The 13,319-nt window shown below is 48.0% G+C and overlaps 1 protein-coding gene across 1 annotated transcript in view; it reads right to left on the bottom strand.

The window, feature by feature from the left end:
- Positions 1-13,319, bottom strand: part of ADAM12 (ADAM metallopeptidase domain 12) — a 329,912-nt gene that overhangs the window by 84,962 nt on the left and 231,631 nt on the right. The window contains exons 6-8 of the mRNA XM_072804906.1: positions 10,490-10,676; positions 3,501-3,566; positions 2,162-2,233 (exon numbers count right to left, since the gene is read on the bottom strand). Of these exons, the coding sequence (XP_072661007.1) occupies positions 2,162-2,233; positions 3,501-3,566; positions 10,490-10,676 (325 nt within the window). The remainder of the gene's footprint in view (positions 1-2,161; positions 2,234-3,500; positions 3,567-10,489; positions 10,677-13,319) is intronic.

Raw genomic sequence — 13,319 nt, 5'->3', positions numbered from 1 at the left:
CCTGCCTGGCCCATGCACCCCAGAATGTGGTTGGGTGCAATGAGAGTGGCGGCATCAATTTGCCCACGAACACAGCAAGCATTTGCTTGGCTCTTGTTGCATGTCAAGGTTGGCATTGGCACTAAGAACAAGGATTAGGATGCCCTTGCCCTTGGCCCCCACATGCTCAGGGGTCAGCAGGAGGCTCAAGGCTGCAGATACTTAGTCCTTGTGACTGTTCACTCCCACAGAGCGAACTACCAGGGAAGGGTGCAAACAGGAAGTTCACAGGGTGCTGTGCTGAGGGCTCAAGGAAGCCTTTCTGGAAGAAGTGGGTCTGAAACAATGGGTGGAATGAAAGAGCAGACTCTGTGGGGTGTGACGTGAGAACATGTACCCTTTAGGCAACGAGCTCAGGAGAAGAGAAGCGTCCCATGAGAGGGAAAGACCTGAGGAAATTACATCATGCACAGAAGATGAGCCCTTTCAGAAGCAGGTCACAGAAGGTCTGTGCTGACGAATCTGCAGCTGGTGCGACCTTCTTAATGGATGAGAAGTGGGACAGACAGGAGGAGAAAGGGTAAAGAGGCAAAGCTTGGGGCATCCCACACCTCTACTGCTCGGCCCTGCAGGTGCATCAGGACCTCGGAGTTCCTAGGTACAGGCTTAGCCTCCAGCTATGAGCAGCTCACATGCTTTCTGTGAGGATTTCCTGGACGCTTCAGAACGTCACCTTTGTACGGAATCGCTTTCTGGTCTTTGAGCCTGGGATGTCCCTCTCCCTCTTCCTTTCAGGCCAACCCAGCCAGCCAAGCAGTTATTAATTTAGAATGGCCAAGGAGAGCCAAGATCTCTGCAAATGAGGAAGTTGCCACTGGAACAGCCCCTGTTTTGGGGTCCAGACACTCCCACTTGGAGAGAGGCAAAGCTCAACTTCTGAATACCTGCCAGAGTCCAGGGCTCATCAGTTAGCCGACCTGGAGGCACAGAGCAACTGGAGGAGCCTGGGTACCCCCAGCACGGTCTTCAGGGTGTGCTGGGGGTGGCCGCAGATGTGTGCTTAGCAGTTCAGCTCTGGCCAGAAACACAAGCACAGCCAGGCTGGCAAACTTCCTGGCATCCATCAGGTCTTTCCTGAGGTACATGGTTCTTTAACTACCCAATTGCCAAGATACCCAGGCATCAATGCCTTTGAAAGCTTCCAGGCAACTCCAAGGTGCAGGCAAGTATGAGAAGCCCTGTTTTATTTATTTTTTATTTTTTTAATTTCTGAAAAATTTTTAAAATTAAAAAAAAATTTTAAAGATGTTATTTATTTATTTATGAGACACAGAGTGAGAGAGAGGCAGAGACACAGGCAGAGGGAGAAGCAGGCTCCATGCAGGGATCCCGACGTGGGACTCGATCTTGGGACTCCAGGATCATGTCCTGAGCTGAAGGCAGGCGCTAAGCCGCTGAGCCACCCAGGGATCCCCAAGAGAAGCCCTGTTTTAGACTGAGAGCCGCCAGCCCAGACAGCTTGATAGCTCTGTTCTGCAGGTGCGCTGCAGGGCAGGTGCTGAGACAGGCTCACCCTCTCCTGGTGAACAGGCATGTGTTGCTGAGCACATACCCCCGGGATTAGACCAGACTTCTAGGGTTTCCTCCGGGTCTGGATCATCTTTGCCCAGGGTGAGCGCCCAATCTCCTGGTTCTTGGTGAGCAATTTACAACGGCTGATTGAATGGAAAGCCAGTTTCTGTGTCTCAGGACTGTGGAGCCCGCGTGTCACTTATAAATGACAGCTTGCCCTCAGGGGGACCGCGGGCACAACCCAAGGAGACCTGGGTGAAAGCCCTCTTGAGAGTTCTCCAGGGGGTCAGATGCATCCCGCTGGGGCTCTGGCTCTAACTGGGGAGTCTGAGACCCCCTCACACTGGGACTCTGGCCAGAAGAGAGCCTGGAGGGAGATGTGACCAAGGCCACCACAGTCCAGACAGCGTGCGTGGGTTGGCATCTCCTGTAGCTGCTCTAAGACAAGAATTGTGTGCTCAGAGGAAAGGGAAGTCCGTGTTCCAGCCCAGGACTAGAGGCAGAACCGGGTCTCCCTGCCAAGTCAGACGAGATGTGCTGCATTCCCTCCACCTCATTTCTAAACATTTACATGCTTTGAGTGACTTAATTACCCCCGAAAAGAACTTACCTTGTCAACGTGATTAGCGATCTCTATTAATCGCTGCTTAACTTTTTCCAGATCTTTTCCTTGCCTCTGAAACTTAATAATTTTAAATGTCAGCATTAATAATGGCAAGAGTATCAATCAAATCTCCTCTTCCCAGCTCCTGGAAACATGAAGTCTTGGGCTTCACAAAACACCCGGGACCCTCCATGGTTTACGGTGAAATGAGTTCCCATCCTGACGAGTAATTTCCCCATCTGGGGACTTTCTGAAACTCCCTGAAATTTGCCCAAGCCAAGTGCTCATAAGACAGTAACTTCTGCGATTTTTCCAGCCTCATAAATGATGGAGGCCGTGACATGTTTTGGCAGAGAAAACAGACAACTAGAAGGCAGTCCAAAGCCATTCTTCATATCATCAACTTGATTTTAACTTCCTCAGAAATTTCCTTTATATTTGTTTTTAAAAATTAAACAGTAAAGGTTATAGAAGCTCATGGCAACAAGTCAAACAGTGCAGAGGAGAAGGGAGAAAAGTTAACGAGCTCCCCACGTCCCCTCTAATCTGACCTTCCTGCAGGGGAATGGTTCTCTGAGAAACCATCAAGCCTGTTTCATTCATAGGTATGGAGTGAGTTCGTGAGAAAAAGTCGGCTAATTCATAACATGGAGTGGAGGGAGGCAAGGAATAAATGCAGAGAAGATCATCTAGAAACAGCAAATTGGAAACATAATAATAATAAAAGACTAACGTAGCATCAAAGCAGATTTCAGAAGGTAGGGGTTTTCTGCTGCGTCCCTGCAGTCTACATTCTCCAATTAATTTTGGTTTGGGACGTATCGGACAATTTTAAACCAAACTTTTCCCCAAAATGTTTTAGAATACATCCTAAGGCCGTCTGCCATTTCCCCCAAATAACTGCATTCGGAGAGCTCAGCAGAGTAGCTCTGCTTTTCCTGCAGCCCTTGCTTTTATTTTGTAGTATCAGATACATTTGTAATATTTTATGCTTTATAATACCAGAAAACCACTTTTTCAATGGGTTGTTGGCAATGCTTTTAAGGGCTCATCGAAAATGAGGTTAATCAAAGCAAGTAATAACTTGCTAAACATTTTCTTTTCCCTACTTTTAAAAAAAGATTTTATGTATTTATTCATGACACACACACACAGAGAGGCAGAGACACAGGCAGAGGGAGAAGCAGGCTCCCTGCGGGGAGCCCCATGGGGCACTTGATCCCAGGACCCCAAGATCATGCCCTGAGCCAAAGGCAGATGCTCAACCCCCGAGCCACCCAGGTGCCCCTCCCTATTTTTTTTTTTTTTAAACCAATTGTACTGAGAAGTTTGGAAAAGTTCTTACCTCCCGGTTGTCTGCTACGATAACCAGCTCTACGTATTTGGTCATCTTGAGGGTCTCTCTTTTACGCTGCCAAGAGTAAAGATGGATTTAATTTCCCTTAACACCTCTCCGGGGCTTCCAGAACACTTTCAGTATCTCTGGACCCAAGGACTTTACCTAAGGTCAGACTATCCCCACCGCCACCACCGGTGCCACCTCTGTTCCCTCTAGAAGTTCACTTCCCACCCCAGTGACCTCTGTAAAACCTTTTCCACGTGAGTGACTGGTTTCCATTTCCATGTGGGCAATTTCTAAAGAGGAATCCAGCCTGTTTGCTGAATCACTGATGGTGGAATTGGAATGAGTCAAGACCATTACATATAAATGAAACATGCACACAAACAAGCAAAACCAAGGCACTCTCTGGAACAGGAGCCGGGTGACGGCCGTTTGTTTTGGGCTGTATGTAGTAGCACATGTGAAGGTCACTCAGAGGATGATGGAACTCAGTGTCTCATGTGTGTTGCCTCCCCCTTTATGGTCTAGTTTGGGGATTTGAGAAAAGTGAAAGAGAATATATTTTGAGCAGGGACTGCATAACCCTTCTGGAGGAAACACTACATAGTCCTTTGCCAGCAGCTGATTTCTTGTGGCTGATCATGTAAAAAAAGAAAAAAGAAAAAAGAAAAAAAAAAACAACAACTTAGAAGCAAAGGACAATGTAAAAGCCTGGAGAACACGGAACAGCCAAGCTGATAAATGGAACAGAGTCGGTTGAGGAAGAGGTGCTAGGAGTAAAACCAGGAAGGAACAACAACAACAAAATAGAATAGAAAGAAACAGTGTTGAGGAAAAAGAAAAAGACTGAACTGTATACCACGGAGCAGGGGATTTGCAGGGAGTGAAAGGGTTGAGAGAAATATGGAAACTGTGCATCGAGGGGAGGGATGGAGAAGACGCAGAACTCCCTCTGAAATAAAGGCAGCCTCTGAAGTGGGCTACGTTTTAATCAAGTTTCCTCAAAAAGCATTTGCACTCTTCCATGAATTACTGGGAGAATCCCAAAGGCATTTTTTCAGGAGAAAAAGAGCAATTCATGGAGGGTGGTCTCAAAAAGCAAACATTAAAAACAGAAAACAAAGCCTTCTGTTTCTGCAATAAAATGCGGTTGGAGGGAACGGGGGTTGAGGTGGGTTTGGTCCCCGCAGCCGATGGGCTGCTTTCCGCATTAAGGACGCTGCTTTGCGTTTGAGACTCTCATGCTCCGACCACGCTTTCAGACAAAAAGCAAAGATGACCAAGGCATGCTTTGAATCAGCTTTCCAGTCACATAATCCAGAGGGAAACATCTTTTATAAAACAAATCCCCATCAGTCCGGGATCTTCCAAACAGATTTTTACAAGAAAAATGTTTGTATCATAGCAGTGTTCCTGCTTGCCGCCCAGCTGTGCTGATTCATGAATTTAGGGATCCCTCAAGAAATCTGGAAACCTTATGGAGAAGGGAAAAATCAAACACCGGGCAAGGTATAATTTCTCATACTTTGACAACGTTACAAGCAAAAAAAAAAAAAAAAGGGTCAGGCTTGGTGACTGTGTTACGGGTGTGTTTCATCGTGATAACTATGTACTCATAAAGGAAGAGAGATTAGCCCCAGTGGTACCCGCTGGTGTGCCCCCAAATGAGACACCTTTGGAAGGGGTGGAGATCTTGCACCTTTTCCTTACTGAGGTGTGAAAGAAGCAGAAGCCTGTTTCCCCCACGACTCCCTGATTAATCACAGATTCAGCTAATCATATAGAAGAACATACAGCTGCGGGACAGAAAAAAGAAAAAAAAAACCCCAACTAATTAATCTCCCATTGAAAAACTCACAGAAAGGGCCTTGGTTGTTTAGACATTTACACCTTTCAGACCACGAAGGGGTGAAATAAATGACCAGGGGATTTTTCCGAGTGGCCTTGGATCATCATTTAGAAAATACACAATTCCAGATAATGAAAACAAACACATGAACACAATTTTCCTGTCTCTGCAGTTTTCAGAGAAGTCCAAATTTTCTCATGAATTCAGAGAAATGCAAGCTCAGAGAGAAGCCTAACCACATAATAATAAAAAGCCGTGGGGGAGTGGCCGGCTCATGGCCGCGAACATTCATTCTTCCATCAGCGGCACACAGAGAGGCTTAAATTACCTCCACATGATTTCGACCTATCTGGGCTGTCCGGTTAAAAAAAAAATCATATTTAAAATTTTTGATATGCAGAGCAACATTTGAAACTGGTTGCTTGATTGAATTTTCATTTTTGGGATTATAAACAAAAGCCCTTCCCCAAACAGATAGGCACATGAGCCTCGGAGAATGGCCCAACGGTCTCTGTTCCAAGGTGGAGACCGAGGCGTTCTCTGAGTCTTGCTCAAGAGGGAACCAGTTCCTGGGCCTCTCGAAGTCATCACAGCCAAGTTCCCAGAGACAGAAAGAATATCCCCCGACATGGTGAAGCAAGAGCTCTGGCACGGGGGACCTAAACCCAACCCAACTCAAGTCGGAAAAGCAAGCTGAGATTAGAGTTTCAATAAACGCTTATCGTATCTCCTCCCTCCACTGGGCCAGACTATGTGTGTATCATTTGCTCACCCCACAAATATCTACTGTCGCTCTCTGTGTTGGGCACTATGTCGGGTGCTGGGGAGGTAGGGCTGGACAAGAAACCCAAGGTCGCAGGCCCATGAGGCTTACATTCCAGGAGGGGTTAGGAGACAGGGTAACAACAACAACAAAAACTAGCAAAACTAAAGTTTAGTCTGTAGAAGGGGCAACAGTAGGGACACATGGCGTTCTGCAAGGAGGATAAAGAGGGGGGCGTGTGACGAAGGCAGCTGTGAGCTGAGGCATGAGAAGTCGGTGTGTGTGCAGGGAACGGTGTTCAGACAGATGGAATACCAGCAGCAGAAGTTCCGAGGCTGGGAGACCGCGGAGTGTCACGGCAACAGGCAGGATGGCCACATGGTCTTGAGCAGGAGGGAAGAGCTTGGATGAGCGGTGGACGGGGCAAAGACCACGGCAAGGAGGCTGAAGGGTAATCTAGTGACCTGAGAGCAACAGGGAGACCCTGGCATGTGGGTTTTAAAAATGTCACTCTGGCTGCTGGGAGAATGGGTTACGGGAAGACTGGGGTGGAAGCCAGGAGATTGCTGGTGACAACGTGGGACAGTAACCATGGAGCTCGGCAAATGGATTCCAGTTGGGTGTGATACAACCAACGACAAAAGAACAATAACAGTGAAGCCGGGGCCAATGTCTCCGTAGGTGGCAAGGTCAGCAAATTCAATAAATCAAAAGTGTGATCTTCCTCTGAGTAAAACAGGGTCATGTTGGCTCACGCCTGGACTCTGAGGCCACTTCGTGAATATTTATAAGCTGAGCCCTGGTCCCCTGCTGTGCCAGGTCTTCTCTACCATGGTGACACTGATTCTCGAGAGGGTGAAGCACACTGATCACACCCGCGTGGGAGACAGCCCCTGGGGCCTGGCCGATGGGCGGGCTGCAGGAGGAGCCGGCAAGAGAGATAATCAGCCAGGGGAATGGGCTCAGGGAATGGGCTCAGGGGCAACCAGGGGCAACCGTGAGATACCGAGGTGGAGGCCACAAGGCCAGTGGCACCACTGAGATCTGTTATTTACTTATCTGCAGTTTCAATGGATTTGAGTCCCAGTAGGAATCCACAGATGGAGAACTTGGATCCTAAGCTCACGGAGAGGGATGCGGAGAGCTCAGGTCTCAGGGCCAGAGAGGCACCCGCGGCTCTCCACCGACGGGATCTGGTTGTGTCAGAGCGGGGTTAGGTCAGCTGCTGTGATCAGCGAGGTCCCCTGGGTCCTGACATGGGTTAGGTCACCTGCTGTGATCAGCGAGGTCCCCTGGGTCCCGACACGCTGATATTCAACAGTTCTCCGTGCCTCTTGCTGCTTCTACTGCCACCGGACCCCATGCAACCTGGAGAGGCTTTCTAGAAGCCAAAGGCAGCGGCCCGGGCCCACATCCAGGCGGCTCCGAGCAGCCCAGCGGCCTGAGCGACGGCCCGTGCTGCCTCTTACAGTTGACTCACGACAACCCACCGATCGAAGAGAGCGACACCGCGTCCCCCAGGAAAGGATAATCTGAGCGTAATTCACATCTGCCTCTGGGATGAATTATGTGACATTTTCTGTCCCGAGGCGGAGGGGCCCGAGCCTTGGCCTACAGCTTGCTCAGGCCCGCGCTGGGGTTAGTGTGGCCCTGGCCGGGCTCGGGGATGGACACGGAGGGACACGGCCGCGGCCGAGCGCCAGGCTCCAACCCCGCGGGGGGAAGGTCCCGCTGCGAGGCCACGTGGCTGCAGGCGCCTGGCAGGGGCGGCTCGGTCCCCGCCAACATCTAACGTAGAGCCTGGTAAAAATGACAAACTCAAGCTCAAACTCAAGCCCGTATTACGGCCGGTGCGTACCCCGAGCACTGATTTATCCCTGCTGCTCTGGGAGGGAAAAACGCGGGGATCCGCAGAACGATCTCAGCCTGCGAGCCCATCTTTGCACTAGCGAGCGTTTAGCGGGGGCAGGAGCTGGGCGCGAAGCAAGTGCGCTTGCCGCGTTGCATAAACAAGAGGAGCTGGCTGCAGTCACATCGATTGGGGGCTTGTTCTGTTTGGGGTTTTGAGTAAGAAATCGGCTGGGGGAAGTGAGGCAGGTCAGCGGCATGTAAGGTGAATGTGCCTCTTTCACGCTCTCCCGAGACGCCACCCCAAGCCGCGGGGTCCACGGTTCCGGCCCCCGAGCAGTCCCCTTACTTGAAAATGACGTTTCGAATCGTTTTCATTAGGTAGATGGACTTTATGTCACGTTTTCTCTTCCTTGAAAACAATCACAACTGTTTTCTAGAGAAAAATGTGGAGGACGGAGCTACTGTCTTCCCTTATTTTTATTTTTTTGCCTTCCCTTTTAAATGGAGAGATTCATTTCCACCCCGATGTGCATGATCAACAAAACAACAGGGTTATTCGGGTTTTGGGGTCTTCAGCTGTTCTCTACAAGGCAGAATGACTGGAAGTTAGGGTTCTGATCTGAGTTCTAGAAGTCCAGGAGCTTAGTTAAGGAAATAAATTGCGGCTGGCCAGGAGAGACCAAGCTCGCACTTCCACGTGAAACGGTGCACGCGTTGAGGGTCGTTGAAACTGTCAAGTCATCAATCTCACAACGTGGATTACGTGTGTTCAACGAGGGGCTCAAAGCAAAGCGCCTCGAAAACAAGATGCGGACGTCCTCCTTGTTTGTGACTGGAAAAGCTACTAGGGCTTAATCGCCTCTTCTCCGAGGTTGGAATCCAAGGAGAGAGTGTTTGAAGAGTCTTTGTGATGCCAGCCCTTAAATCCGTCACCCTAAGATGGGTGCTGGTGGCGGTGCAGGGGGCGGTGGAAAGCGGGAGGAAAACCCTTGAGCCGCTGTTCACGGGTGCGTTCGGGGGGTTAATTTTCCAGCTCTGCCTCTTGGGGTTCGGTTCAGTCTCCACTACCGAGTATTGGAGTCAAGGCGGGTCACCGGCCTGGACGGCGGTCCTTTCCCTTCCATGTGATGGGGGGTGTGGGGGGGAAGAGGTGGCCAGCACCTGCCACAGAAAATCGTGCGAGCATACAAAGAAATAGAGGACGTGAGGGTCACGCAGGCAGAAGGCACCAGGGCAGGAAGAATGAATGTCATGAAAGTGAAGGTTAGGGGGGCTTTTTCAGGGGTGTGAGGGAAATTTTACGAACGAGAAGAAATCATTTGGGATAGTGTTTACTGTTTGGTCCGGGGGGAAGAAATGACGAGGAGTGAACAAAGAGGAATAATATTTATGAAATGCTGAGTGTGAAGCAGCCTAAGGCTCCAAGTCAGGGAAGACAAAATGTGCTGTCTTTTACGGGGAAACTGGAAGAAGGTGTCCCCCCGACCACCCAGTGTCAGCACATTTGACATCAGAGCCATGAAATCCCGATTTCAGGAAAGGCAGAGATGAAAATTAGGATGTTGTGGAGGATTTCCTCCCTGGTGGTACTCACTGAACGTCAGGGCCCCCAGCCAACGTGGCTTACCCTTACTCCTTTTCTAGAGTGCTCGGCTGCGGCCCGTGGCACCCACAGAACACTGGATATAAAAGGGTCACGCAGCCATCTGGGGTGGAGGGTTCATGATTCTGCACCAGAGACCCCCTGTGTTTCTTTTTTTTTTTTTTTTCTTTTTTTTTTCCCCCTGTGTTTCTATCTGCTTAGCAGGGAGGGAGATCTGTGGTCTAGACTCCATCGGGTGATGACTCTTCCCACCCCGGCGGCAGCAGGAGAAAACACTGATGAGCAGAGCCAGGAGCAGGTGGCCAGAAAGCACAGAGGGCTTGGACTGTCCCGGGAAGGAAGGACAGGCCTCGGCAGCATGGGCTGGGATAAGCAACGGCCCCCAGCAGAACTGCGTGGCCACGGCTCCGTTCACCTCTGCGCCGGCCCATGGGCAAACACTGGGCAGGTTCTGCCAATCATAATGAAGACCCTAACTGTAAAACAGGCTCGCCAATGAAGAAGCCTCCATAGTGTCTTTCTCCTCCTGAGGGGGGAGAGTTGCCCAAAGGTGGGTGAGGGTTCACGCTCATCCTGTTTATCACCGTGGGTGCAATGGTCGGGTGCAGCCCCAGGTGTAGGCCCAGGCCTGCAGGAGTTTCTCACTGATGATGACATAATGATTGGTGACTTTGTCAGCCTCGGAGCCAGACTTTACACAGCACGGGTTAATGAGTCTGAGGCCGACATTTGCAAAAACAATGATGGGGGTTTCTGTATTTGGTTATGCTCTGCATACACAGGGTATCAACCACTCCAGATAAACTGGGTGACTCCAACCCCCAGACACAACATCCAGACAGCAAAATTTCTCCAGCTGTCCTAGCACTGGGTGCCCCTAGCTAGAGCCCCCACTGCCCAGAAGCAAGATCTTGATTGCCTCCTACCCTTCTTGCCCACATCTGGGAGGGTGGCTGGAGCCTGTCCTCTGCAGCGAGTGTAGACGTGTTGTGATGAGATCCACAGGATCCCCAGGTGCCCTTCAGGTTCTCCACTGGGAAGAGCTTGTATTTGTTGGTTTCGTTTTTCATCGGTTCCAAGATATAGGTGTTATTTTCAAATGTAATAAGTCCCCTGTTGAAAAAGAAATAAGAAAAAAACATTTTTTTAAGGGTGATCTCTTATTTACAGTCAAGGCCCTGTTCTTAATGAGAGAAGAAATGAAAGGAGAAAGGCCAATTTACTTATATTCTCAGGTTTTAATTGGGAAGGACATTTCTGTGCCATATGTTTGTGCGGATTCATCTTGCAAATGTTTTGAAAACAAGTCTGGGAATTTTTTTGTTTCAAATATTCTGCGGTAAAGAATAGACTGTGTTTAGCCTCTATGTTTTTTTTTTAATTTTGATTTATAATTTTTCACTTCCCAAAGACATATTTCTGGGAAAAAGAGCTGAGAGCAGAGATGTTTCATCTGCTTAGAAAGTAACTCTTTCTGAGTTAGCAGATGTGATTCAGAAGGGATATCTTTTTCTTTAAAGGAAAATTCTTGCATGTGAATTATTCAGCTCGATCAACTATGTCTCCTAACTTTTTGAAAGGATTCTGATATAAAGTTGAGTATCAACTTACACTTATTTATGGAGGATGTGTGAATAAAGGAAGCAATGTAAGTGCACAAAGCATTAGATATTGCTTCTTGAAGGTGGAGGCCTGCCCCATGCTCTGACTTGGTTAAAGGTAGATTGGTCTTTACAGGAGACATCCCAGCTCTGAGGCTGGCAGGGTGGCCTTCAGAGCCTGGGAGTCTGGGTGTAAGTTCTGGCTGTGTGACCTTGACCTCTTTGAACCTTGGTTTCGTTATCTGGAAAATGGGATAATGATACCTTTTTTTCTCAGGGCTGCTATGTCCTGTGGAGGCCATAAATCAGTGTTGTTTCTTTTTAAAGATTTTATTTATTTATGCATTTTATTTATTTATTCAGGAGAGACACACAGAGAGGCAGAGACACAGGTAGAGGGAGAAGCAGGCTCCCTGCGGGGAGCCTGATGTGGAACTTGATCTCAGGACCCCGGATCATGACCTGAGCTAAAGGCAGATGCTCAACCACTGAGCCAGGTGGGTGCCCCCATAAATGAGTACTTAAATGGTAGATGTCCTCATGGTTATGAATAAGGGAAGGTCCATGGATTCGGCTTCTGTTAACATGTTATTCCAAAGACTGACAATTTCAGGAAGGCCATGTGCTTTGATGACGCATCTGCCCACATACTGGCCATTCACGACTCCCTGATATGAGACAGAGCAACAGTATGATACATCTACTTCTGGGAATGACAATAAGAGAGAAAGAAACCTTTGAAGTAATTTTTAGATTTGGGAATAAGAGTATAAATTGTTTTAAAAAACAGACACATTTGCTAGACATTCCACCTTGCAGAGACAGAGGTGGCATCAGGCCACAGACCACAATGCATGTCTGACCTCCCGGGGCAGGAGGGAGCTGAGGCAGCATTCCGCTTCCCGGAAATGAGCAGCGCTAGCAGAGGGTGTCAGCTTCCTTCAAGTGATAGGGAACATTGGCCCGCACGATGGTTTATGTTTCTCTCTTTTCCAGTGCGGGATAATACAGTACTTTCATTTAAAAGGCTCTTCTTGATGTCTAAAGAAGGATTTTCTTTGGAGGAATGGCAATTTGAGTAACAGTAAACTGGCAGCTTTAAGACTTCCCATGCAATGATGGAAGCTTCCAGTGACTTCCATCCTTTACAGGTTAACCACAATCTCTCCACTAGAGAAATGCATCACACTTTCACGTGAGATTCATCACACTGTAAGCAGACATGTTTAACATAGTGAACCTTAACCTTCTTTTGGGACATGAACCCTTTTATACTCTCCTCAGAAAAATTCGCATGTACATATATCCACAATATTTTGCAGATAATTTCAGAAGATTCAAGACTATGGATGAGGTCTGTGGGCTCCAGGTTTAGGTCAGTAGTTCCAACACATAATTTGTACTGCATCAACCCAAGGATTTGAGTATGCCTTAGTCCTTAAGAGGCAGCTGAAAAAGCTGGTTGCTCCATCGGTTTTCTTTAGAAAATCTGAGCCTTTTTTCCAAAAGAGGAACCTTGTAAAATGTTCCTATGTCATTCATTATTGTTTATTTGAGTCATTCATTCATGCTATGCTTATGGTTCCAATTTTAGCACATGTGCTGCCGAAGCAAGCACCATCCTAGGCTTGTTGATGGCCCATTTATAGGTGAGTATTTAGTCACTCTCAGATTTTAATAGAATGACAGTATTTCAACACTCAAACAGTATGGAAGGAAGAGGTTTGAATAAATCAAACATTTATTTTGAACACAACTGGTAAACCAATATTCACAACTCAATGCTTTTTTATCCAACTGGTTTACCAGTTTTTGTTGTTTTGTTTTTATCCACCAGTGGATATCCACCAATATCCACCACTATTTAATGAAGCTATAGGCCATGGGAAAGAGGAAGAACATGCCTGGGGTGCCTGTGCCCCAAATAATTTCGTGTGTCCCCAGTAGATCCCACAGACATGACTTTGGCCATCAGCTCTGTTGAGGTGGCTTGTGTCTCCTTAAAAAACTTCTTTATGAAACAAAACTTAGATTTCTAAGTTTGGAATGGGTAAGAGGGGATTTTTTTGTTTATTAAAGTTGATTTTAAATCACCTAAAGTAAGAAAGGGTACTTAAAAAAAAATAGGCCCAGGAAATGCAGAAGACAAACACAC

The sequence above is a fragment of the Canis lupus genome, chromosome 29, assembly GCF_048164855.1.
Source record: "Canis lupus baileyi chromosome 29, mCanLup2.hap1, whole genome shotgun sequence".
In the NCBI taxonomy this organism is placed as follows: Eukaryota; Metazoa; Chordata; class Mammalia; order Carnivora; family Canidae; genus Canis; species Canis lupus.
This window is presented reverse-complemented; position numbering and strand designations above follow the sequence as displayed.